The sequence below is a fragment of the Lampetra fluviatilis genome, chromosome 3 (genome assembly GCF_964198595.1).
Source record: "Lampetra fluviatilis chromosome 3, kcLamFluv1.1, whole genome shotgun sequence".
Taxonomy (NCBI): domain Eukaryota; kingdom Metazoa; phylum Chordata; class Hyperoartia; order Petromyzontiformes; family Petromyzontidae; genus Lampetra; species Lampetra fluviatilis.
In genome coordinates, this window is record NC_136277.1 from 15,338,664 (window position 1) to 15,365,176 (window position 26,513).

The 26,513-nt window shown below is 53.3% G+C and overlaps 2 protein-coding genes across 2 annotated transcripts in view; one reads left to right on the forward strand and one right to left on the reverse strand.

The window, feature by feature from the left end:
* Positions 1 to 1,282: 1,282 nt before the first annotated feature.
* PLGRKT (plasminogen receptor with a C-terminal lysine) lies at positions 1,283 to 10,342 on the reverse strand. The gene is made up of 5 exons (XM_078878940.1): positions 9,756 to 10,342; positions 8,628 to 8,709; positions 5,993 to 6,123; positions 3,106 to 3,215; positions 1,283 to 2,150 (listed from the first exon to the last, which is right to left on the reverse strand). Exons 2-5 carry the CDS (start codon positions 8,706 to 8,708, stop codon positions 2,026 to 2,028), a joined length of 447 nt encoding a protein of 148 aa, XP_078735066.1. The 5' UTR covers position 8,709; positions 9,756 to 10,342; the 3' UTR covers positions 1,283 to 2,025.
* A 5,328-nt stretch (positions 10,343 to 15,670) lies between these two features.
* Positions 15,671 to 26,513, forward strand: part of LOC144953273 (mesoderm induction early response protein 1-like) — a 28,346-nt gene continuing 17,503 nt past the window's right edge. Inside the window, 5 exon segments of the mRNA XM_078883847.1 lie at positions 15,671 to 15,697; positions 22,570 to 22,594; positions 23,225 to 23,412; positions 24,387 to 24,587; positions 25,286 to 25,544. Coding sequence (XP_078739973.1) covers positions 15,689 to 15,697; positions 22,570 to 22,594; positions 23,225 to 23,412; positions 24,387 to 24,587; positions 25,286 to 25,544 — 682 coding nt within the window. The 5' untranslated portion in view covers positions 15,671 to 15,688.

Here is a 26,513-nt window from a genome sequence, read left to right on the forward strand (position 1 = left end):
CCCCAGTGGAAAAGCTCACACATCGCACCAGGTACTCATTTGAGGCCGAGTCGACCTAGGGGAGGCCCAGGACCGGTTCAGGCAATCGTCACTGGGTGTTGGCCGTGAGCAGGAATCGAACCCGGGTCGCCAGGTTCGTAGGGCAGCGTAGCGCTAACCGCTGCACCACCGCTCCCCACTCACGCACACGCACGCACTCACAAAAACAAAGATAAACAAAGATCCCCCGTGTAGCCTTAATAGACTGTAGGGGCAAGTGCTGTTAGCGAGCACCTATGAAGGCCGGAACGGAACACGAGGGGGTGGGTGGCCAGCACCACGCCCGACCGCCTTTGTCTCCCCAGTGGCGATGCTTACACACCGCACCGGGTACTCATTTGAGGCTGAGTCGACCTAGGGGAGGCCCGAGACCGGTTCAGATAATCGTTACTGGTGTTGGCCGTGAGCGGGAATCGAACCCGGGTCGCCAGGTTCATAGCGCAGCGCGCTAACCACTACACTACCGCTCCCCACTCACACTCACGCACTCACACTCACGCACTCACACACACACGCACGCACTCACACACACTCACGCACTCACACACACACGCACACGCACACACGCACACACACACACGCACACTCACACACACTCAGACACACTCAGACACACACACACGCACACACACGCACTCACGCACACTCACACACACGCACGCACACACGCACGCACACACGCACGCACACACGCGCACACACTCACACGTGCGTGAGCACACACACGCACACACACTCACACACGCACACACTCACACACGCACGTGAATGAGCACACACACAGACACGTGCGCACACAGCCACGTGCGCGTGAGCCGGTTGCGCGTGACGGAGGACAAACCGCGGCGCACGCCGGGAATGACGCGCGGAAACCAACCGGATCGGAGCTCCCTCGGGCGCGTTTATTGTGACGAAGGTACAAGGAAGAGAACGCGCGACATCACCCCCCCCCCCCCACTAGAACCCCCCCCCCACCAGACCCCCACCCCCCACTAGACCCCACCCCCCCCCACTAGACCCCCACCACTAGACCCCCCCCACCAGACCCCCACCACCCCCCCCACCCTTCCGACGTGTCACGCTCGATCCGCTTACAATCGTGACGGCGGTCAGGAGGTCAATGCCACCACTCCCTCCGCATCTTGCCCGGGTAGGGGAGGGGGGGGTGCAGGGGGGGGGGTGCGGGGGAGAGGTGCGGGGGGGGGAGAGTGCAGGGGGGGGGTGCAGAGGGGGTGCGGGCGGGGGGGGGGTGCGGGCGGGGGGGCTGACAAAACCTGAGCAATGGACGGGACGGGATGGGGTTGCCCCCCACGATGTTCACGAGTGGCAGAGGTAGAAGGAGGGAGAGACGGGGGGGGGAGGGGAGAGCGGGGGGGGGGAGGGGGACACTGCGTGCCCCACACTTTTGAAACTTTCAAATCCGACGCTTTCTCTGGACAGGATGGGGCCCAACAAAAAAATCCCCTCGTTTTTCTGCAAAAATAAAAGGCTGTGGGGGGGAGGGGGGGGATGATGAGGGAGGGGAGGAGAGGGTGGGAGGGGAGGGGTGTGGGTGCATGAGCAACAGAGACGAGCGCTTGGGGAAGGCAGCCTCTTGCCCAAGCTCTGTGGCCCTACACATGGGACCGTTGGGCCAACGGGAAGAGAGAAAGACACACGACTGGCGTGGACGCGAGAGAGGCTGCTGCTGCTGCTACAGCTGCTGCTACAGCTGCCGCTGCTACTACAGCTGCCGCTGCTACTACAGCTGCCGCTACAGCTACAGCTGCTGCTACAGCTGCCGCTGCTACTACAGCTGCTGCAGCAGCAGCTGCTGCTGCAGCTGCTGCTGCTGCTACTACACCTGCTCATCCTACAGACGATCCGACATCTGCTGATACACGACGATCGCCTTCACCCACAATGCACCGCGCGCGTTCACGAGCAGACCCCCCCCCAACCCCCTAATGAGCGGGCGGTGGCGGTGGGGATGGTGATGGCGCCGCCTTATCCCGACGCGGGCGGGAACTTGACGTTGGCACGCCGGCACTTCTCCACGTCCTCAAAGGTCGGCAGGCCGTGGGGCAGCTGCAGACGCCCTGCGTCCTTGTCCATGAGCCACTCGGCTTCGTCTGGGGGGGGGGGGGGGGGCGGCAAGGGGGGGGGGGCACAGTCGCCATGGCCAATCAGCATCGCCACAACGTGTGTGTGTGTACCTGCGACTTTGTCTGTGTTCGTGTGGTGCCTTCGTAGGTGCTCGTTAACAGCTCTTGCCCCAACAGTCTGTGAAAGGCTATATGGGTGGGGCAGAATATTTGTCTGTGTGCTGTACCTGTGTCTGTGCGTGTGTATATCTGTGGGAGGAGCAGTAGTGGTAGCGGTTAGCGCTACGCAGCGCTACGAACCTGGTGAACCGGGTTCGATTCCCGATCACAGCCAACACCCGGTGACGATTATCTGAACCGGCCCTGGGCCTCCCCTAAGCCACCCCACCACCCCTACTGGCTCCGCCAGTGACTGTGTGTATCTGTGTCCGTGTGCGTGCGTAACTGTGTGTCGTGTTTAAACATCGCCTGGATCTCTGTGCTCTGCAGGAGGTCAAGAGAAGGGGCTAAACGGGCGCGGCACGGGCTAGAGAAGAGATGGAGTGATGTGGTACTGGAGGACGTGGAGCTGAGTGGACTTGCCGATGACCGGTACCAGCGGTGTCAAGATCGGCCTCTGTGGAGGAGGCTCGTGAAGGACGCTACTGGGCAGTTGGAGGCAGTCGCCCTCCAACAACAACGGAGGGCGGAGGAGCGACGCTCACAACAATGAGCGGCGTGCCGGGTGGCTAAAGCACAGCAAGTTGGCACAGTAGGGGGCACAGGTGGTGCGTCAGCCAGTCATCTCAGTCATCTCAGTCAGTCGACCCGTGGCACCTGCTGGGTCTGCCCCGTGACCTCCTACCAGCGGGCGTTCGACACTTCACGTGGCCTCAAGGTGCACATGGCCTGGCACAAGCGTCGTGGTGACGTCACCGCCACTTGGGGGCGAATAGCGGTTGTTGTTGTGTATCAATGTCCGTGTGTCCGTGTGTGTGCGTACCCCTCATGCGCTGCAGCATGCTCCCGTAGGCGCGGTCGTACTGGTAGGCCAACACGAAGCCCAGCGGAACCAGCGGCACCAGCAGGCCCGGCCGCTTGCTCCGCATGGCGCTGCAACGGCACGACGCAGCGTTACACCGCGGACTCCTCTCTGGGTCTCTGTGCGAGTCTATGGGTCTCTGTGCGAGTCTATGGGTCTCTGTGCGAGTCTATGGGTCTCTGTGCGAGTCTATGGGTCTCTGTGCGAGTCTATGGGTCTATGTGCGAGTCTATGGGTCTCTGTGCGAGTCTATGGGTCTCTGTGCGAGTCTATGGGTCTCTGTGCGAGTCTATGGGTCTCTGTGCGAGTCTATGGGTCTCTGTGCGAGTCTATGGGTCTCTGTGCGAGTCTATGGGTCTCTGTGCGAGTCTATGGGTCTCTGTGCGAGTCTATGGGTCTCTGTGCGAGTCTATGGGTCTCTGTGCGAGTCTATGGGTCTCTGTGCGAGTCTATGGGTCTCTGTGCGAGTCTATGGGTCTCTGTGCGAGTCTATGGGTCTCTGTGCGAGTCTATGGGTCTCTGTGCGAGTCTATGGGTCTCTGTGCGAGTCTATGGGTCTCTGTGCGAGTCTATGGGTCTCTGTGCGAGTCTATGGGTCTCTGTGCGAGTCTATGGGTCTCTGTGCGAGTCTATGGGTCTCTGTGCGAGTCTATGGGTCTCTGTGCGAGTCTATGGGTCTCTGTGCGAGTCTATGGGTCTCTGTGCGAGTCTATGGGTCTCTGTGCGAGTTGACGGGTCTTTGTGTGAGTCTATGGGTCTCTGTGCGAGTTGACGGGTCTTTGTGTGAGTCTGTGGGTCTCTGTGGGAGTCTGTGGGTCTCTGTGCGATTCTATGGGTCACTGTGCGAGTCTATGGGCCTCTGTGAGTCTATGGGTCACTCTGTGAGTCTATGGGTCACTCTGTGAGTCTATGGGTCACTCTGTGAGTCTATGGGTTTCTGTGTGAGTCTGTCAGCTCGCACAGAGACACGTACACACTCACACACACTTACACACACACTTACACACAACACACACACACTCACACACACTCACACACACTCACACACACACAGGCCCGTAAGTGACACGGCCACACTGATGGCACCGGGGGATCGTGACGAACCCGCGTGCCCATTACTCGCGCTGTCATTTTCTCGGCCGCAGCCCCACTTAGGGGGGGGGCCCTTTGCAAAGCTAATGAGGGCCCCCCCCCGCACCACCCACCCCCTTTCAAGTGGCAATTTTGACGCACCTGGTGGCAGGACGGCAAGGACGCACGCGCGCGCGTGCATGTGTGTGTCTGTGTGTGTGTCTGTGTGTGTGTCTGTGTGTGTGTATGTGGGGAGCGGTAGTGTAGCGGTTAGCGCGCTGCGCTATGAACCTGGCGACCCGGGTTCGATTCCCGCTCACGGCTAACACCAGTGACGATTATCTGAACCGGTCCTGGGCCTCCCCTAGGTCGACTCAGCCTTAAATGAGTACCTGGTGCGGTGTGTAAACATCGCCACTGGGGAGACAAAGGCGGTCGGGCGTGGTGCTGGCCACCCACCCCCTCGTGTACCGTTCCGGCCTTCATAGGTGCTCGCTAACAGCACTTGCCCCTACAGTCTGTTAAGGCTATACGGGGGATCTTTGTTTTGATCTTTGTCTGTGTGTGTGTCTGTGTGTGTGTCTGTGTGTGTGTCTGTGTGTGTGTCTGTGTGTGTGTGTCTGTGCGTGCGTATGTGGGGAGTGGTGGTGCAGCGGTTAGCGCTACGCTGCGCTACGAACCCGGCGACCCGGGGATTCCCGCTCACGGCCAACACCACCCAGTGACGATTATACTGAACCGGTCTTGGGCATCTCCTAGGTCGACTCAGCCTCAAATGAGTACCTGGTGCGGTGTGTAGTAAACATCGCCACTGGGGGAGACAAAGGCGGCCGGGCGTGGTGCTGGCCCACCCACCCCCCTCGCGTGCCGTGCCGGCCTTCATAGGTGCTCGCTAACAGCACTTGCCCCTACAGGCTGTGAAGGCTACACGGGGGATCTTTGTCTTTGTGCGTCACGTAGCCTTTGACAGGACTCTCGGGGGGCGATCTGTTGGCGAGCGGCACCAATGATGAAGGCCGGCACGGCACGCGAGCCGGTGGGTTGGTCAACACCACACCCCCATTTAAGGCCGAGTCGACCTAGGGGAAGTGCCCAGGACCGGTTCAGATATCCGCCACCGTTCTTGGTCGTGAGAAGGAAATCGAACGAACTCGGCGTCGCCCGTTCACCACCAAGTGGCGGTGACGCCACCGCCACTTGGCGGGAATTGAACCCGGGTCGCCGGGGATCTTAGCGTGGCGCGCTAATCGCTGCCCTGCCGCGCCCCACACCACCACAACCATCAAACATCACCACCAGTACCACCACAGCCAGCACCACAATCACCCCCACTACCACAATCAGCAAAATCACCACCACCACCACCACAAAACATCACCACCACAACCACAACCACCACCAGCACCACAATCATCCCCACCACCACAATCAGCAAAATCACCACCACCACCACAACCATCACCAATCACCACCAGCACCACAATCACCACCACAATCAGCAAAATCACCACCAGCACCACCACAATCACCACCACAATCACCACCACCACAATCACCACCAGCACCATCAAACATCACCACCAGCATCACCACAATCACCACCACAATCACCACCACAATCACAACCACCACCACCACCAGCACCACAATCTCCCCCACCACCACAATCAGCACAAACACCACCACCACAACCACCAGCACCATCAAACATCACCACCACCACCACCACCACAATCACCACCACCACCACCACCACCAGGCCCGCCAGTGTCCCCACCCTGCGGTGAGCGCGACGGTGGCCAGGCTGTAGAAGGAGGCGTAGTATTTGAAGAACTCGCGGGAGCCGGCGAGCTGCATGGCCATCTGCCGCAGCTGCATCTGGCTCTGCATGGCCATCTGACGCTCCATCTGCGGCACACACGACGGGAGACACCCGCCGCCGGCCACTCAAGACTCTGTTGGGGCGAGTGCCGTCAGCGCAACCACGGCGCTCGTGCCGGGCTAGGTGCACTCCCGAGGCTGTCGCGCGAAGTGTCGAAGGCTCTCGCTGGCTGGCGGGCTGGCGGGCGGGCTGGCTGGCTGGCAGGAGGTCACGGGACAGACCCGGCGGGTGGCCATGGGGTTGCGATAAAGAACTCCGTAGCCCGTCGGATTCCTCCAGTCGAAATGAGGATTGTAATTGTCATATCAAATGATCCTTCCCCGTTTTTCCTGTGGCTGCCACAGCCTACGCGGTTTAACGCCGTATTCTTTTACAGCGAGATTGAGCTTTCGGGCGCGTACGGCGGCGTTGCAGCCAAAATGTTTTGTGTCTATTTGTTTGTGTCTCTCTCCTCGTGATGGGACTTTGTAGGATGAACGTTGAGATGTACAAGGGGCACGCGGGGTGACCAACAAGATCCGAGTTGGTCTCTATTAAGGTCGGCACTGATAAGGGGTTGACAGGTTTGTGTATAGCCACAACAGACTGTTGGCGCAAGTGCTGTTAGCGAGTAGCAGCAGCAGCACCTATGAAGGAGACAAAGACAAAGATCCCCCGTGTAGCCTCTAACAGACTGATGGGGCAAGTGCTGTTAGCGAGTAGCAGCAGCGCCTATGAAGGAGACAAAGACAAAGATCCCCCCGTGTAGCCTCTAACAGACTGTCGGGGCAAGTGCTGTTAGCGAGTAGCAGCACCTACGTAGACCGGCACTCTGGCACGTGATGACGCTACAAGTCGATGACGACGTCACCACGCCGCTACAAGTCGATGACGACGTCACCACGCCGCTACAAGTCGATGACGACGTCCCCACGCCGCTACAAGTCGATGACGACGTCACCACGCCGCTACACGTCGATGACGACGTCACCACGCCGCTACAAGTCGATGACGACGTCACCACGCCGCTACAAGTCGATGACGACGTCCCCACGCCGCTACAAGTCGATGACGACGTCACCACGCCGCTACAAGTCGATGACGACGTCACCACGCCGCTACAAGTCGATGACGGCGTCACCACGCCGCTACAAGTCGCTGACGACGTCACCACGCCGCTACAAGTCGATGACGACGTCACCACGCCGCTACAAGTCGATGACGACGTCACCACGCCGCTACAAGTCGATGACGACGTCACCACGCCGCTACAAGTCGATGACGACGTCACCACGCCGCTACAAGTCGATGACGACGTCACCACGCCGCTACAAGTCGATGACGACGTCACCACGCCGCTACAAGTCGATGACGACGTCACCACGCCGCTACAAGTCGCTGACGACGTCACCACGCCGCTACAAGTCGATGACGACGTCACCACGCCGCTACAAGTCGATGACGACGTCACCACGCCGCTACAAGTCGATGACGACGTCACCACGCCGCTACAAGTCGATGACGACGTCACCACGCCGCTACAAGTCGATGACGACGTCACCACGCCGCTACAAGTCGCTGACGACGTCACCACGCCGCTACAAGTCGATGACGACGTCACCACGCCGCTACAAGTCGATGACGACGTCACCACGCCGCTACAAGTCGATGACGACGTCACCACGCCGCTACAAGTCGCTGACGACGTCACCACGCCGCTACAAGTCGATGACGACGTCACCACGCCGCTACAAATATCGATGAAGACGTCACCACGCCGCTCAAGTCTTCGATGACGACGTCACCACGCCGCTACAAGTCGATGACGACAAGCCGCCCCGCTCCGCACTGGAGCCATCGTCCGCGATGGCTCCAGCTCGCTTCTAAGAAAGGCGCTACACAGAGGTCCAGTGGTGGGGGCCTTACCTGGTAAAAAAAATATAAAAACAATTTGCACGGTTTTGTTTGCATGACAAACCCTTAGCGATGGCGGGTTTTAACGGTGGCCGGGTTTAACGACGCAAGTTACGTTCACGCGATGCGACCAGACGGTCGCAAACGGGTTTTGATTCCTTACCCGTACCCGGCCGCACCAGGGTCGCAAACGGGTACCCGTACTATTACCCGGCCGTACCCGTACCCTACCCGTACCCGACCGGGTAGGGGTACGGGTATTGGGTACCCGATTGCGACCTCTGGGATGAAGCCATGTTGCAGGCGCAGGTGGGTTGATTCTAGGAACTTGAATTGTGAGAAGAGACAAGACGTTGGGAAATGAGTGACAAACGGTTACACACCCAGTGACTCACGGCCCTACCCGTACTCCAGGCCGCACCAGGGTCGCAAACGGGTACCCGTACCCGTACCCAGGCGGGGTACGGGTAGCCGGGTATCGGGTAGGGTACGGGTATCGGGGTACCCGGTTGCGACCTCTGGATGCGACCCAACGGAAACCTCCGCTGTGGCTAATGTCGGCCGCGAAAGCCGCCGGCTGCTAAACCCGGCGCCGGGGTAAGAAATGTCGACGATGCGAAGAGCGAGAGATGTTTACCTGCAGACGCTGGTTGAGCAGCATGAACTCCTGCTGCCGCTTCATGTTGTCCTCCAGAGCTCGGGACATGAAGAGCCCCATGCTGGAGTGGGGATGGGGAGAGAGGGCGGGGTGGGGGGGGCGATGTCACACGTGGGTCATGGGTCACGCGATAGGTGGGTTAGTCAACGCAGCCCCACGCCCGGGCGCCTTTGTCTTCCCAGCGCTGATGTTCAGACACACACACACGTGATACACACACACACAGAGCGGAGGGACACGAGGCGATACGGAAAGCGGTAAGACAAAATCACAGCAGCAGCAGCAGAGCGTGACACACACACACGTAGGGGCACGCGCAGACGTACACAAACATCCGCAAACACAATGTATGCTGAACTTCTTTCGCACCGTACGTAGCCAACCGTGCTGTGTATGTTGATGGTGATGGTGGTGATGATAGTGAAGGTGATGGTGGTGATGGTGGTGAAGGTGATGGTGGTGAAGGTGATGGTGGTGATGGTGGTGATGATGGTGATAGTGAAGGTGGTGATGATGATGGTGAAGGTGGTGATGATGATGGTGAAGGTGGTGATGATGATGGTGAAGGTGGTGAAGGTGATGGTGGTGATAGTGAAGGTGGTGATGATGATGGTGGTGAAGGTGATGGTGGTGATGATGGTGGTGATGGTGGTGAAGGTGGTGATAGTGAAGGTGATGATAATGGTGAAGGTGGTGAAGGTGATGGTGGGGGTGGTGATGATGATGGTGAAGGTGGTGATAGTGAAGGTGGTGATGGTGGTGATGACCACGATGTTCAATGGTGACCCATCATACTGTACGGTTAATGTCCGACCTTTCATTTGCCCTTCACGCAAGCAGAATTCACGAGAGGTGACGACTGTTATGATGACGATGATGTGACGATGATGGTGGTGGTGGTGGTGGTAACCGTACAGACGTCCGCTCTATAGCTGCACATCACACAGAGGAGGTGCTACATAAACCACCGCCACCATCACCACCACCATCACCACCATCATCACCATCACCACCATCATCACTACCATCACCACCATCATCATCACTACCATCACCACCATCACCACCACTCACTCGACCATCACCCAACCCTTCCACCCGCCTTACGTTGCTCTTCCGGCGATTACTTTGGGCGAGACGACGCCAACCAAGATGACAGCAGCAGCACCACCACCACCAACAACAACAGCAACTACAGCAGCAGCAGCACCAACAATTACAGCAGCAACACCACCAACAACAACTACAGCAGCAGCAACACCACCAACACCACCAACAACAACTACAGCAGCAGCACCAACAACAACTACAGCAGCAGCAACACCACCAACAACAACTACAGCAGCAGCAACACCACCAACAACAACTTCAGCAGCAGCAACAACAACAGCGACTACAGCAGCAGCACCACCAACAACAACTACAGCAGCAGCAACAACAACAGCGACTACAGCAGCAGCACCAACAACAACAACTACAGCAGCAGCAGCAACAACAACCACAGCCACTACAGCAGCAGCGATACGGCACGAGAGACCCAGACAAGACCCTTGACAAAGTAGTGGCAGCAGCAACAACAACAACAGCACCACCAACAGCACCACCAACACCAACAGCACCACCAGCAACAACAGCACCACCAGCAACAACAGCTACGACCCCTAAAGTAGCAGCAGCAGCTGCAGCAGTTCAGGGACCACGTGGGCGGAGAGGCGTGCGGGCGAGGCAAGGCCAATCGCAATGCCGACTCGATGGATTCCCCCGCCCATAGAAAATTGTCATTTTTAAATCCTTTATATTAATTCTAGATTTGAAGCTTTCGTGACTGCAATGATTCATATTCTCAGGTTTTTTCGGTAAAGTCACGTAGGTAAAAACATTATATTAAGTTCGCTTGCTTGCTTAGGACCGTGCAAATCTTTCGGTCGTTTTTTTAACCCACTTACCGTGATCCAATCGAGCTGACATTTTCCACACAGACTCGTTGTGCGTGACAGTTAATGTTCGTGAAATTTTTTTTCCAAAATGTTACACTTTTTAGGACAAAAATATTATATTTAATTACCAATTGCTTAATGGTGCAATGCAATCATCTGACCCATAGGTGGCAGCCATCTCAAGCCAGAGGACGAGAGGACTCTAGCCGCCACGCATATAAAGGATTTATAGTGAAAAACTTTGTTTTTACTGGTTAAACTTATTTATTATTTTAATTTTTAATTAGATTATTTTAATTTTTAGTTTTTTTGGTTTTCTATCTACGTGACTTTACCGAAAGACCCAAGGAGTAATTATTAATTTGTTTCTTTAGCGGATGCTTATCATCATTTTTTTTTAAGCGTGGCTTTTGACACGGAGAGCAGCAGATACCACAATAGTAATTAAATAAATGCGCGTGCACGTTAATGAGTTAACGAAGCGGGTTCGTTACTTAATTAATTAATCCGTTTAGTCATTGCTGCTTTTGAGCTGAAACCAATCAACTTCACTCGTCACGAAACATCATTCCGCCCACCCACCCACCCACAACTTCACCCACCCAGGGTTTTGGTGGTACTGTACATGTTGTTTATGTCATTTATTGTGAAAATTCCGTCACAGTTCCTATGATCACTGTTTCATTGCTTTCATGGCTTTCTTTTGGTGATTTCGAAAAGGTTTTCGGTTTGGCCATGTTTGTTTGTCGTAGTACGGAGTTAGACTGATGGCCTTAATCTAAGTTGTCTTGTGGTTGTTGTTGTTGTTTGACTTGCATCCCACTGGGATTTGTGCACACAGCGTTGGTGTACGGTGCTTTTTCTGCAATATTTGCTGTCTTTTCTTGGATTTTCTGTTTGCACTTAGCAGAGGTGTGGACTCGAGTCATGTGACTTGGACTCGAGTCAGACTCGAGTCATGAATTTGATGACTTGCGACTCGACTTGGACTTGCATAACAATGACTTTGTCCCACCTATGAGATGTGGACTCGAGTCATGTGACTTGGACTCGAGTCAGACTCGAGTCATGAATTTGATGACTTGCGACTCGACTTGGACTTGCATAACAATGACTTTGTCCCACCTATGAGATGTGGACTCGAGTCATGTGACTTGGACTCGAGTCAGACTCGAGTCATGAATTTGATGACTTGCGACTCGAATTGGACTTGCATAACAATGACTTTGTCCCACCTATGAGATGTGGACTCGAGTCATGTGACTTGGACTCGAGTCAGACTCGAGTCATGAATTTGATGACTTGCGACTCGACTTGGACTTGCATAACAATGACTTTGTCCCACCTATGAGATGTGGACTCGAGTCATGTGACTTGGACTCGAGTCAGACTCGAGTCATGAATTTCATGACTTGCGACTCGACTTGGACTTGCATAACAATGACTTTGTCCCACCTCTGGCACTTAGTCACATATTCACTTTAAGATGTTTTCTTGTTCGTGTTTTTGTTTGTTGCGGTTGCACCCGATTCAAGAGCCGAATGGCTCACAGGGCTATACCTAATAAATTAACTTGAACTTGAACCCACCCACCCATCCACTTTATCCACCCCATCCACCCACCCCATCCATCCACCCCATCCACCCACCCACTTCATCCACCCACCCCATCCATCCACCCCATCCACCCACCCCATCCACCCACTCCATCCACCCACCCACCCCATCCACCCACCCACTTCATCCACCCACCCACCCCATCCACCCACCCCATCCAAACATCGCCACTGGGGAGACAAAGGCGGCCGGGCGTGGTGCTGGTCACCCACCCCCTCGTGTGCCACAGTAACAGCACGTGGCCCTGCAGTCTGTTACAGGCTACGCGGGACGTCTTTGTCTTTGGGGCCGTCCATAAATGACGTCACGCACCTGGGGGGGGGGGGGGGTCAGACATTTGCGACGATGTGTGACGAGGGAGGGGGGGTTGAGAAATGTGACGTCACATCAAAATGCGCAACTTTAAATAAATATAGACAACACGTTCTACTTAATTAAATAGACTTTTTAATAAATGTTTTCTCCTACAACATCAGAGTGCAGCGCCACATTAAATACGCACTACAATGACAATAGTTTAAAGCGATTTGAAGCGTGTTTTTTTTTAGGGGGGGGGGCAGAGCTTTGTGACGTCATATTTGAGGTGGGGGGTCTGACTTTTTGTGACGCCGTGTGACGATGGGGGGGGGGGGTCAAAAATCGTCCAAAATCGCGTGACGTCATTTATGGACCGGTCCTTCCATATTTTTAATACGCTTTTATTTCTCGTCGACGCTTAAAAAAACTTGGCAACTGTTCCACAGCTTTTCACCTCCAACAAATCGGTAACATTTAAAACGTGCACCTTATTTGACGATTAATTACAGAAAATATATACGGCATTGGAAGTTTAATCCGTGGTTGGATGGTGTGCGATCGATTGCTCTGGTCTCGGCGGGGCACAGACCACGTGCGTCAAAACATCGCGCGTTGGGGACTCCTCCACTTACGAACGAGGTAGGTTATTTGGGTTACTGGAGTGAGTCTATGGGTCTCTGTGGTGTGAGTCTATTGGTCTCTGTGGTGTGAGTCTATGGGTCTCTGTGGTGTGAGTCTATGGGTCTCTGTCGTGTGAGTATGGGTCTCTGTGGTGTGAGTCTATGAGTCTCTGTGTGAGTCTATGGGTCTCTGTGGTGTGAGTCTATGGGTTTCTGTGTGAGTCTATGGGTCTCTGTGTGAGTCTATGGGTCTCTGTGGTGTGAGTCTATGGGTAACTCTGGAGTGAATCTATGGGTCTCTGTGGTGTGAGTCTATGGGTCTCTGTGGTGTGAGTCTATGGGTCTCTGTGGTGTGAGTCTATGGGTCTCTGTGGTGTGAGTCTATGGGTCTCTGTGTGAGTCTAAGGGTCTCTGTGGTGTGAGTCTATGGGTCTCTGTGGTGTGAGTTTATGGGTTTCTGTGTGAGTCTAAGGGTCTCTGTGGTGTGAGTCTATGGGTCTCTGTGGTGTGAGTCTATGGGACTCTGTGGTGTGAGTCTATGGGTCTCTGTGATGTGAGTCTATGGGTCTCTGTGGTGTGAGTCTATGGGTCTCTGTGGTGTGACTCTACGGGTCTCTGCGGTGTGAGTCTATGGGTTTCTTCATGTTCTGTAGATGTAGGTGCCACTGGTTCTTCATGTTTTGTAGATGTAGATGCCACTGGTTCTTCATGTTCTGTAGATGTAGATGCCACTGGTTCTTCATGTTCTGCAGATGTAGATGCCACTGGTTCTTCATGTTCTGTAGATGTAGATGCCACTGGTTCTTCATGTTCTGCAGATGTAGATGCCACTGGTTCTTCATGTTCTGTAGATGTAGATGCCACTGGTTCTTCATGTTCTGTAGATGTAGATGCCACCACCGCCGTCTATTGCAGAATGGTTGAACTTACGATTCTCGGTCCGAATAGGCAACTGGACGTACAACCCAGATTTGTTCGTATCTCTGAAAGTTCGTAAGTCGAATGTTCGTGAATATGGGAGTTACAGTATTTAACTTATTCCACTTAGCTATTATCGACGTACTAAGCAGGTTAATGTTGGCGATAATTGACGATATACAACACTGATAAAGTTTAATCAATATAATTGTCGATAATGAAACCTATCAGACATTAAACATAGCAACAAATACGCCACCGCCATTGCAAGTTGAACTTCCTTTGCACCGTACATAGCCCACCGTGCTAATTGGAGGTGCGATTCTCTATTGACGTCACCACAGCGCTCGTGCCAAGCTAGGTGCACGTTGAGGCCGTCACGTGAAGTGTCGAAGGCTCGCTGCTGGCAGGAGGTCACGGAACAGACCCAGCAGGTGCCGTGGGTTGACCGACCGAGATGACTGGCAGATGCACCACCACTGTGCCAACCTATAGATGCGCACAACAAAGACACAGATCCCCCGTATAGCCTTGACAGACTGTTGGGGCAAGTGCTGTTAGCGAGCACCTATGAAGACCGGCACGGCACACCAGGGGGTGGGTGGCCAGCACCACGCCCGGCCGCCTTTGTCTCCCTTGTGACGATGTTTACCGCACCACACCCAGGTACTCGTTTGAGGCTGAGTCAACCTAACTGCGCCAATACCAATAGCCGCCATTTGCCACTCGGTGACGTCACCACGGCGCCTGTGCCAGGCCAGGTGCACTTTGAGGTAAGGGACCGTCCATAAATGACGTCACGCGATTTTGGACGATTTTTTACCTCCCCCCCCCCTTCGTCACACGGCGTCACAAAAAGTCAGACCCCCCCCCTCAAATATGACGTCACAAAGCTCTGCCCCCCCCCCCCTAAAAAAATAAAACATGCTTCAAATCGCTTTAAACTATTGTCATTGTAGCGCTTATTTAATGTGGCGCTGCACTCTTATGTTGCAGGAGAAAACATTTATTAAAAAGTTAATTACGTAGAACGCGTTGTCTATATTTATTTAAAGTTGCGCATTTTGATGTGACGTCACATTTCTCAAACCCCTCTCTCCCCCTCGTCACACATCGTCACAAATGTCTGACCCCGTCCCCCTCCCCCCCTAGGTGCGTGACGTCATTTATGGACGGCCCCTTAGCCCAGGTGTGCACACACAGCCCCCGTGACCCACGTGACCGACTCACTCATCCTACATCCGGGCAACTCGCGTTCCCCACCCGCCTCATTTACATTTCCCACTCCGGATGTGGGGGGGTGGTGGGAGGGAGGTGGAGGGGTTAAAGGTGAGGGGTGAGGTTGGTGGGGGGGGGTGGAGGTCAGGTGGAAGGGGTGGGGGGAGTTGGAGGGGAGGGGTGAGGTGGGTGGGGGGGGTGGAAGTTGGTGGGGGGGGGGTTGAGGTGGACTGCCCGGATCACGTGCGCCGGAGAGCCCCCTCCCTCGCCTCTTTCCTATTGGCCGAGCGAGGCGTGCGAGGGCGGAGCTTCGGCCAAACCGACCAATCGGGAGGGCGGCGATGGGGGGGGGGGGTCCGCCTCCACCAATGAGCGTCCGCGCTAGGCAGCGGGGGGGGGGGAATCAATGCGCGGGGTGAAGGGGGTCACCAACATGGCGGAGGTGAGGCGGTGTGCTGCTGCTGCTGCTGGTGGTGGTGGTGTGAGGGCGCCGGACAGACTTTTGCTAGGCGCTTCGACTCTCCCTCCCCTCCATCTCTCTTCTCTCTCTCTATCCCCTCACATCGTCGTCGTCGTCTTTCTCGCTGCTTCTTGTTATCATCCTCCTCGAGCGAGCGAACGACCGCGCGGGTCCGTGACCGACCGAACTCCTCCCCCCCCGAACCCGCGTCGCTTGGGAAGCGGGAAACAAAAAGTAGCCGGAATTTAGTTTTGACGTTATATCATCTTCGTGTAACTTTTACTTAAATGCCGTCGCCGCTGCTGCTGCTGCTTTGGTAGCGTGGCAGCAAGATCCGATGAGCAACATCGCAATTTGGAGTAACGATTTGGAAGCTTGAGGAATCCGAAGCGCTGTAAAGCTCTTTAGTGCCCCCACCACTACCACCAACTCCAGTAGGGGGTTGACTAAAACGTCGGGACAAGAATAACAAACAACGCGTACTAAACATTAAAACTAAAGCCGTCACCAATCCTTGCCGAGGCTGTTCGAGTGCAACTAAACTGACTGCGACGACGGATTGTTCGTGTTGCAATCGAAACGTCGCATGCTGTTACTTAATTATCTTTTTATGTCTACTGTACGTGACTTTAACAAAGAACCAAAGAGTAATTCCTGCAGTCGCGAAAGCTCCAAATCAAGTTTGGCTACTCTTAGGTGTTTTCGGTAAAGTCACGTAGGTAAAAAAATAAACCAAAAAATAAATAATAATTACTTTATTTCTATTATTAAAAATAAATAATAATTTTATTTCTATTATTATTTATTTTTATTAATTATTTTTACCTACGTGACTTTACCGAAAAAACCTAAGAGTATGGCTCCAAATCTAAGTTTGGCTACGCTCCGTGAAGATGGCTCGTGGCTCGGAACGGTGGGGGGGAAGAGCTTTACAGATCATCGGATTCCTCCACTAAATAAATATTCAGAGGAGTGTCGTCTTGTGTGCCTCACTGTTGATCAATCCCTATACATAATAACCACGCCTCTACGTTACGCAAACAACGGCATTAGAAGTTCCTGCAGCAAAACAAGTCTGCATTTGTGGTTTTTCTCATGTATTTATGTACGTATGTTGAACTTCTTTAGCACCGTACGTAGCCAACTACTATTCGGAGGTGCGGAGGGAAGGACAACACACTGTGGGTCTCTGTGTGAGTCTGTTGGTCTCTGTGTGAGTATGTGGGTCTCTGTGTGAGTCTGTGGGTCTCTGTGTGAGTCTGTGGGTCTCTGTGTGGGTCTGTGGGTCTCTGTGAGTCTATGGGTCTCTGTGAGTATGAGTCTGTGGATCTCTGTGAGTCTATGGGTCTGTGTGTGAGTCTATGGGTCTCTGTTTGAGTCTGTGGGTCTCTGTTTGAGTCTATGGGTCTCTGTGTGAGTCTATGGGTCTCTGTGTGAGTCTATGGGTCTCTGTATGAGTCTATGGGTCTGTGTGAGTATGAGTCTGTGGGTCTCTGTGTGAGTCTATGGGTCTCTGTGTGAGTCTATGGGTCTCTGTATGAGTCTATGGGTCTGTGTGAGTATGAGTCTGTGGGTCTCTGTGTGAGTCTATGGGTCTGTGTGTGAGTCTATGGATCTGTGTGAGTTTATGGATCTCTGTGTGAGTCTGTGGGTCTCTGTGTGAGTACGTACGTAGCCAACCATGCTTAATCAGAGGTGCGACCGTAAATACTTAGATTTAAGTCTTAAGGTCACTGTCAATAGTTCGCGCAAACTTCACGTCGACCAAGAGGAAGCAATCTAAGATGTATGTTTACTACTAGAGTATTTACAATTTTTTTTACCAGGTAACGCCCCACTGGGCTGCGAAATTGTCACGCGTTTTACCAGAAGCGACCCGGCTTCACAAATGATATCCCAACGTGGTTTATCATCATCACGTGGACATTTATAGCAGTCTGAATACTCGCGTGAAGGTGATTCTATATATGGAGGAGAAACGAAACTGTCGGTATGTAAAAGTTTTTTTTATTTTACCAGGTAAGGCCCCACTGAGCGATGTTCTTTTTCCAGAAGTGACCTATCACAAATGATAGCTCAACAAAGTAGCTTAACATGTGGAAATGTATAGCAGCAGCAGCCAGATACTCCAAACGTGTGACGTTGATTCTGAATGTGGAGGGAAAACTTAGCCATGCTAAAGTATTTTTTTTTATATTACCAGGTAAGGCCCTCTGACCTATATAGTAGCTATTTTTCGAAGCAACCTAGCTATCACAAATGATAGCTCAACTAAGTGGCATATCATCATCTCTAGGAAATTTATAGTACCAGCCAAATAACTCAAAACGCGTGACGTTGATTATAAATGTGGAGGGGAAAACCGGAGGACCCGGAGAAAAATCCACGCGACCACAAACTCCAAATATACAGCAGCAGGCATCGTCAGGGTCGGGATCGAACCCACGACATCGTGCATACCAGGCGAGGTAGTTAACATCTCGCCACGGTTACAATGCGCCCTCTCGTCTGTTACATATCTAATTGCCGTTGATTGGTGTGTGTGTGTGTTGGAATCACTGCTTCTGGAAGTATTGGCGGTCATGCAGAGTTGATGGTTAATTAAGTTTGTGGCGTGGCGTCGTTGATTCATCATTATCAGCATCTTTATTTATACTTACAGGAGGAATCCGATGAGCGATGTAACTAATTTTTTTACAGATGTACAGTAGGGCTACGGGGTCAGAACGGTACGACAAACAATTACAAAACACGATAGGAGTGCAGAGTATATGAAAAGTAAACTAATAACTTTTTTTTAATACGCAAATAAAATTAAACTATCTTACCAGGTAAAGCCCACGTGATCGGTGCGTCGGTCCTTGAGGAATCGCATTTGAATTTACAGGGACTCCTCTACTTACGAACATTCGACTTACGAACTTTTAGAGATACGAACAAAGCTGTCGATGTCCATTTGCCTGTTCGGAACCGAGAGTCGTAGGTTCAACCGCCACGTAACAGATGGCGGTGGTGGCATCTACATCTGCAGAACGTGAAGAACCAGTGACATCTACATCTGCAGAACGTGAAGCACCAGTGGCATCTACATCTGCAGAACGTGAAGAACCAGTGGCATCTACATCTGCAGAATGTGAAGCACCAGTGGCATCTACATCTGCAGAACGTATAGAACCTGTGGCATCTATGTCTACAGTAGATTATGAAACTTTTAAAACTATTCCCCGTGTTTAGTGTACACGCCGTACAACATGTTTGTAATCGACGGGAGTAAAGTTGGACTTGCGAACAAATCGACTGACGAACAGACCTCTGGAACATAACTCGTTCGTAAGCAGAGGGGCCCCTTTATAGGACGTTTTTGTCTAAGCGTGGGACCGTGTGATAGCAAGTGTGACGTGTTGTTGATTGTTGCTTTTTTTAATTGACTCTTGTCTTGTTACAGGTGCTGTTGTGTTATAGTGTTGCTGGTACTGTTCTCACCACCGTGGGTGCCACGGTGGCTAGGAGATGTTAACTATCTCGCCTTGTATACAGGAGGTGATGGGTTCGATCCCGACCCTGGCAATGCCTCAATTTTTGAAGTTTGCGTGTGTCTCTCTCTCTCCTCGCGGTCACGTGAATTTTTCTCCTGTTCCTCCGGTTTTTCCCTCCACATTTAGACTCAACGTCACGCGGTTTAGAGTATTTGCCTGCTATACATTTCCACGTGACGATAAGCCCACTTTGTTGTACTATCATTTGTGAAAGCCAGGTCGCTCCTGAAAAAGAGTTACGTAGCGGCTCAGTGTGGCCTTACCTGGTCAACTAAAAACATTGTTTAAGTTTAATAGTTTACTTTTGTTAAGTGGTTATGGGTTTTATTGCACCCCTATTCGATGCTTGTGCGGTTGATGTTGCTGGATTTGTGTGCTGTTGCACTGTTGATAGTTGTGAATTCGAATTATGGGCGGTTAAAGATGAAAAGCCTTCCGACAATGAACAATACAACAGAGCATGACAGGAGCCAGCGAACAAAGACGGGCCAACACCGCTTCGCGTGGCGCTTTCGGATGCGCTTCTGCGGCCGTCTGGAACGCTCTTCCTTTCCGAGATTAGGAAGCCACTGAGAGCTGTGCACTTTAAGTCATCATTTAGATTGACAAACGCATTTATTTGGAACTGATTTGTTGTTGTGTTGACCGTGCTAACCTCCGAGTAGCACGGTCAGCTACGTATTGTGTGACAGAAATTTCGATTTAAAGCTTTCGTGACTGCAGGGATTCATCTTCTTGGTTCTTTCGGTAAAGTCACGTAGAAGGGAAGTGATAAAATAATAAAAATAAAACATAATAAAATCATTCTCACGACGTTTCGGCCACAATGCAAGCAGCCGTCCTCAGGTGGAGAACAGGTCCGTCAAGTAAACAGTCTGAATGGCATGCTCCAGGCTTGGAGCGACTATTTATGCTGGGATGGAGGGGCGAAGAGCGTCTTGACAAAATAATTTGCTAAATTCCTCTTGATATGCAAATTATTTTGTCAAGACGCTCTTCGCCCCTCCATCCCAGCATAAATAGTCGCTCCAAGCCTGGAGCGTGCCATTCAGACTGTCTACTTGACGGACCTGTTCTCCACCTGAGGACGGCTGCTTGCATTGTGGCCGAAACGTCGTGAGAATTATTTTATTATGTTTTATTTTTATTATTTTATTACTTCCCTTCTACGTGACTTTACCGAAAGAACCAAGAAGATGTGTGACAGAAGTTCAACATACATATGTACGAAAAGTAACAACTATGATGGATCTGGGTGTCTCTTAGAGGGGTGTATTTTGGCTACAGGTGTGCACGCACAGGTAAGGGTGTTTTGAGTATATAGCATAGCACAGTGGTGCCACGGTGGCGAGATGTTAACTACCTCGCCTGACATACAGGTGGTCGTTGGCTCGATCCCGACCCTGACGCCTGCTGTATATTTAGAGTTTGCGTGTCTCTCCCCGTGGTCGCGTGGATTATTCTCCAGGTCCTCCGGTTTTCCCCCTCCACACTTAGAATCAACTTCGCGCGTTTAGAGTATTTGGCTGCTGCTATAGATTTTCACGTGATGAGCCACTTACCATTTGTGATGATGCCCAGGTTGGGGCTGAAAGAGAGCTATGTATAGCTCAGTGGGCTTTAGCTGGTAGAATAAAAAAATACTCGTTGATGTGCACAGGTGAAGCTGCGTTTCAACGAGTGGCACTCGTATCGCTAAGGCTATGGGGTTAGCCGTCAGCGTGGAGAGGCACAGGTGTGTTTTGACAGGTTATTGGCGAGTAAAAGGTGTGATATAACCACAGGTGTGCGCGGTTAATCGAGTGAACAGACCTGAATCGCGGGCAGGCAAAGGTGCAGCGGTTTGGTTGCAGATGTAATTGCGTCGGTGTACGTAGGCTGCTGCGGTGCTATGCTGTGGACAGGAGGGCATTGCAGCCAACATGTCCATGTTGTACTGTACTTGTACGTTCCCACGACCGTGCTCCCCCTCCTTTCGCCAAATAAGTTTGTTCGAATGATTCCCGATGACCCCGAACGGCGTGGGGAGCGTCTCATGCAGCAGTGGATCGACCAAGGGCTGCACCGTGTACATACAGACTGTTCTCTACTGTAGCGCAGTAGTAGTTGCGTTCCTGAGGAGCACCACATTATGGAAAAATCGCATTACAGGGGCTCCTCTACTTACGAACGCGTTATGTTCAAGAGGTCCGTTCGTAAGTCGATCTGTTCAACTTTACTCCCGTCAATGCCAAACGCGTTGTGCGGTGTGTACACTAAACACGGGGAATGGTTTTAAAAGTTGTATAATCTCCTGTAGACATAGATGCCACTGGTTCTTTACGTTCTGTAGATGTAGATGCCACTGGTTCTTCACGTTCTGCAGATGTAGATGCCACTGGTTCTTCATGTTTTGTAGATGTAGATGCCACTGGTTCTTCACGTTCTGTAGATGTAGATGCCACTGGTTCTTCACGTTCTGTAGATGTAGATGCCACTGGTTCTTCACGTTCTGTAGATGCCACTGGTTCTTCACGTTCTGTAGATGTAGATGCCACTGGTTCTTCACGTTCTGCAGATGTAGATGCCACTGGTTCTTCACGCTCTGCAGATGTAGATGCCACTGGTACTTGATGTTCTGCAGATGTAGATGCCACTGGTTCTTCACGTTCTGCAGATGTAGATGCCACTGGTTCTTCACGTTCTGCAGATGTAGATGCCACTGGTTATTCATGTTCTGCAGATGTAGATGCCACTGGTTCATCACGTTCTGCAGATGTAGATGCCACGACCGCCATCTGTTGTGCGGCGGTTGTTCTTAAAACTCTCAGTTCGAACAGTCAACTGGACATACGGACCAGGTTTGTTCGTATCTCTGAAAGTTCAAATGTTCGTAAGTAGAGGGGGAGGAGTCCCCATCTAATATATAATTACATAATGTGGGGAGCAGAGCGCGGTACGCGACAATGCCGCAATGACACGGAGACCGAGGCGCGCGTGGGGGGTAGCGTCTCACAGCATCTGGATGCCTCGCGCGACAACGCTACGCCGAGTGCAGGCGCTGGAACCGCTTGTTCCCACCGCGCGCGACGGCGTTGCAGTTCCGTTCACTCGATCGCCGCGCGATATCCGATTCACGCCCGCGTCGTTATATATAACAAACAACAAAAAACTCGTTCCGCGGAAATGGCACTTGGTCGCATTGCATGCAATATCGCGTCGTGATCTAACGTAATAATATAACACCACGCGGTCGTGGCACGTTGATGTCGCCATCGTCTGCTGTGTCTGACGTTGCTCCTTCTCTCTCCGTTTTGCGTTGTGCTTCTTCTGCGACAGGGCTCAAATGGGATCGCCAGCTCGGGTGAGCCCAAGCGCACCACATGATGCTCGCGCAGCGCACACGGCTTGTTATTTCAACGTTTGTCATCCCCCTCCACCTTCCGATCGTCCCGACGGCGAGTGAAGGATCCGCTTTGATGTCTGTGGCGTGGCGTGTTGCGTTGCGACTCCTTGGTTAGAGAATGGACCGCGGTAGGCGGATACTGCGTGTCTACTTTTTGACATCTGCAGAATGGCGTTAGTATCACAACGTGCTTTACCAACGGGGTGGTTAGTGGTAGCGGTGGTGGTCGTATCACCGTGTGGTGTGTAGTAGTTGTGGGTGCCACGGTGGCTAGGAGATGTTAACTACCTCGTCTGGTATACAGGAGGTCTTGGGTTCGATCCCGACCCCTGACGCCTGCTGCTGTACATTTGGAGTTTGCATCCTGCTCGCCCCGTGGTCGCGTGGATTTCTCTCCGCATTCTCCCGGTTTTCCCCTCCGCATTTAGAATCGACGTCACGTGTTTCGAGTTATTTGGTTGCCGCTATGAATTTCCATTTCTGAGACACAGCTCGTTTTTAAAAACAGCGTTATCACCTCGCGCGTCGTTAGTAGTAGTCATCGGTGGTGATGGTGGTGACGGTGAACGCTTCCGCGCGCCGTGGCAGGCGGTGGAGGCGGCATTGGCGGAGGCGGTGCCGCCGTAGCTCCGGCCGGCGTGGGCTGGGAGGACCGGGACTTCGAGGTGACGGCCGAGATGATGCTGCACGACGTGGACAACGAGAGGACGCTGGACGAGGAGGAGGCGCTCGAGGGCGACACGGACTTCACGTCCGAGATCAACGACCTGGAGAAGGCACGATAGAGATCCCCCCCAACCCCCCACCCCCCCCTCCAGTGTAGCCTCTAAGAGAATGCAGGGGCAAGTGCTGTTAGCGAGCAAAAGCGCCTATGAAGTAGACCAAGACAAAGATCCCCCATGTATTCTCTAACAGACTGTTGGGGCAAGTGCTGTTAGCGAACAGCAGCACATATGAAGGCCGGCGCTGTGGCACACGTCTGACCACTTTTGAGTCGATCTAGTGGAGGCCCACGACCGGTTCAGACAACATCGCCACTCGGGAGACAAAAGCGGCCGGCGTGGTGTTTGCCACCCAACCCGTCGTGTGTCGTGCCGGCCTTCATAGATGCTACTCGCGAACAGCACTTGCCCCAACAGTCTGTTAAGGCTATACGGGATATCTTTGTCTTTGTGTGTTTGCATGGTACTCGCTAACAGCACTTACCCCAACAGTCTGTTAAGGCTATACGGGAGATCTTTGTCTTTGTGTGTTTGCATGGTACTCGCTAACAGCACTTACCCCAACAGTCTGTTAAGGCTATATGGGGGGGATGTTCGTATTTTTTGGTGCACTGTGTGTACCGCACGCGTGCCTGCGCGTGTGACACGTGTGTCTAATGTATGCTGTGTGTCTACCATGTGCGTTTGCTCGTGTGTATAATATGTCACGTGTGTGTGTCAGTGCGCCGTGTACTGCCAAGTACTGCCAAGTTGGCACAGTGGGGAGCACAGACGGTGCATCCACCAGTCATCTCAGTCAGTCAACCCATGGCACCTGTGGGTCTGTCCCGTGAAGCCCCTGCTAACAGCCGAGCCTTCGACACGTCACCCGATGGCCTCAAAGTGCACTTGGCCTGGCACAGGTGCCGTGGTGACGTCACCGCCACTTGGCGTTGAACGGCGGCCTTTGCTGCTGTTGTTGTGCGTGACGCGTGCGTGACGCGTGCGTGACGCGTGTGCGCCCCGTCGTGTCATGCCTTGCCGCGCAGGAGGGGGAGATGCCGCTGGACCAGCTGCTGGTTCTCTACGGCTACGGCAGCACCGTCCCCGTGGCCAACGCGGCGGGTAACGGCACGGACGCGCACGAGGAGGAGGGGGAGGAGGAGGGGGAGGAGGAGGGGGAAGAGCGGGAAGAGGAGGAGGGACCGACGCAGCAGCAGCAGCAACCGTCGGAGAAACCTGACGGAAAGGTCACGACCCCCTTTTACACTTCACGAACTTTCTATGCCGCCACCGCTGCCGGGGTCAGATTTTCTTGTGTTGGCTGAAATCGCTTTGCCGTTGGGGGGTGAAGAAGAGAAAAAAGGGGGGGGGGGACCGATTTATTCCCGGCAAATATCGACTGTGGGCTTCTGTTTTTGGCACGCGCCGGGCCCCGTAAACATCTCGGGTGACGACTCAAGAATTGGCTCCTTCGTCATTGTTGAGTTGACGCGTCTTCTCCGGCTTCATAAGGGGCTCCGGAAAGGAAGAGGAACCCCACACTTGTTGTTGTCCGATGGCAATGGAGTTGTAGCTATGGAGCCTTTGTTTTGCCAATATCCAAAACGATGAAAAATAAGAATAGGTTTTGCCCTTTCTGGCAATGAAACAGGAGTTGTTAAGATGTTCAATCTATTTGGTGAACATCGAGGGTTTGGAATGGCCAGCACCACGCCCAGCCGCCTTTGTTTCCCCATTGGCGATGTTTACACACCGCACCAGGTCCTCATTTTCGGGCTGAGTCGACCTTGGGGAGGCCCAGGACCGGTTCAGATAATCGTCACCGGCGTTGGTGTGTTGGCCGCGATCGGGAATCGAACTCGGGTCGTAGCCGGGTTGGTAGCGCAGCGCCCTAACCGCGGCACCATCGCCACCTCCCCCGCTTCGTCCGTTCGACCTCCCGCAGACGGGCGTTGAGGCGGGGCCCAGCGTCGATGGGGAGGAGCCAGAGCAGGAAGAGGCGGAGCTCCGGCAGGAAGCTGACGCCGTGGGGGAGAAGGCGGAGGAGGAGGCGGATGCGGCGGCGGTGGCGGCGGCGGCTCGGGCCGGGGAGGAGGGCGAGGAGATGGAGGAGGAGGGCGAGGAGACCGAGTCGTCCGCCGACGACCTCGTGCCCCTTGCCGGTTCTGCCGAGCGGCCGGACCTCCTGACGCGGACGCTGCGCTGTGAGTACCGCCGGCCTAGCCGGCCGGGCCCGGTGCGGCGGCGACGCTGCGTGGTTCCCGATGTTCGGGCCTCTCCCCCGCCCCCAACCATCAAACGGGGCGGCCACATCAGAAGGGGCGGCCACATCAGAAGGGGCGGCCACATCAGACGGGGCGCCGCGGTTGCAGGCCGATGTTGCCGGCACCCGGACATGGGCAGAGACTGCCACTTAGGACTGATTGATGTCATGCGTCTCGTAGTTGCTGGTGGTTTTGTTTGTTTATCCAAGAGCGCCTCGCTGAGTCTCGTGGCTCATTTTTCAGGAGCGTCCTGCCAGGGGGTGCCGTGGCGGCTCTGGGATGTTAACTACCTCGCATGGTGTGCAGGAGGTCATGGGTTCGAGCCTGACCCTGACAATGCCTGTTGTATATTTGGAGTTTGCGTGCGTCTTTCTCATCATCACAGTGGCTAGGAGATGTTAACTACCTCGCCCGGTATACAGTAGGTAGTGGGTTCGACCCTGACGATGGCTGCTGTATATTTGGAGTTTGAGTGTCTGTCTCTCTCTCTCCCCCTGTGGTCGCGTGGATTTTTCTCCGGGGTCCTCCAGTTTTTCCCTTCACATTTAGAATCAACATCACACATTTAAACTGTTTGGCTGCTGCTATACATTTCCACACGATGATGATGATCCACTTCGTTGAACTAACACTTGTGGCCAGGCCTGCCTCTGAAAAAGAGGAACATTGCAGCTCAGTGAAGCCTTACCTCGTAAAATAAAAATAATAATTTTAAAAGCTTGAAATGCTTTTGATCCAAATTGCGTGCGGATATCTGGGAGCTGTGAATAGACGAATCGGATAGCGCCTCGTGGATGTTTAGGATTGTCCGACGGAAATAAGAACGGGTCGAGTACGAAGGTGTATCTCGTTGTGGAGCAGCGGAAATGAAAATGTCTTCTCGTGTCCCAAGGGCAGTTTGCCCAGCTG

Coding starts and splice junctions, on each gene's coding strand:
- PLGRKT (XM_078878940.1), bottom strand. CDS start 8,708: ATGGGGCTCTTCATGTCCCGAGCTCTGGAGGACAACATGAAGCGGCAG. Junction 6,124..8,627: donor TGCTCAACCAGCGTCTGCAG/GTAAACATCTCT, acceptor TGTGTGCCGCAG/ATGGAGCGTCAGATGGCCAT. Junction 3,216..5,992: donor ACCGTCGCGCTCACCGCAGG/GTGGGGACACTG, acceptor GTGCCGTTGCAG/CGCCATGCGGAGCAAGCGGC.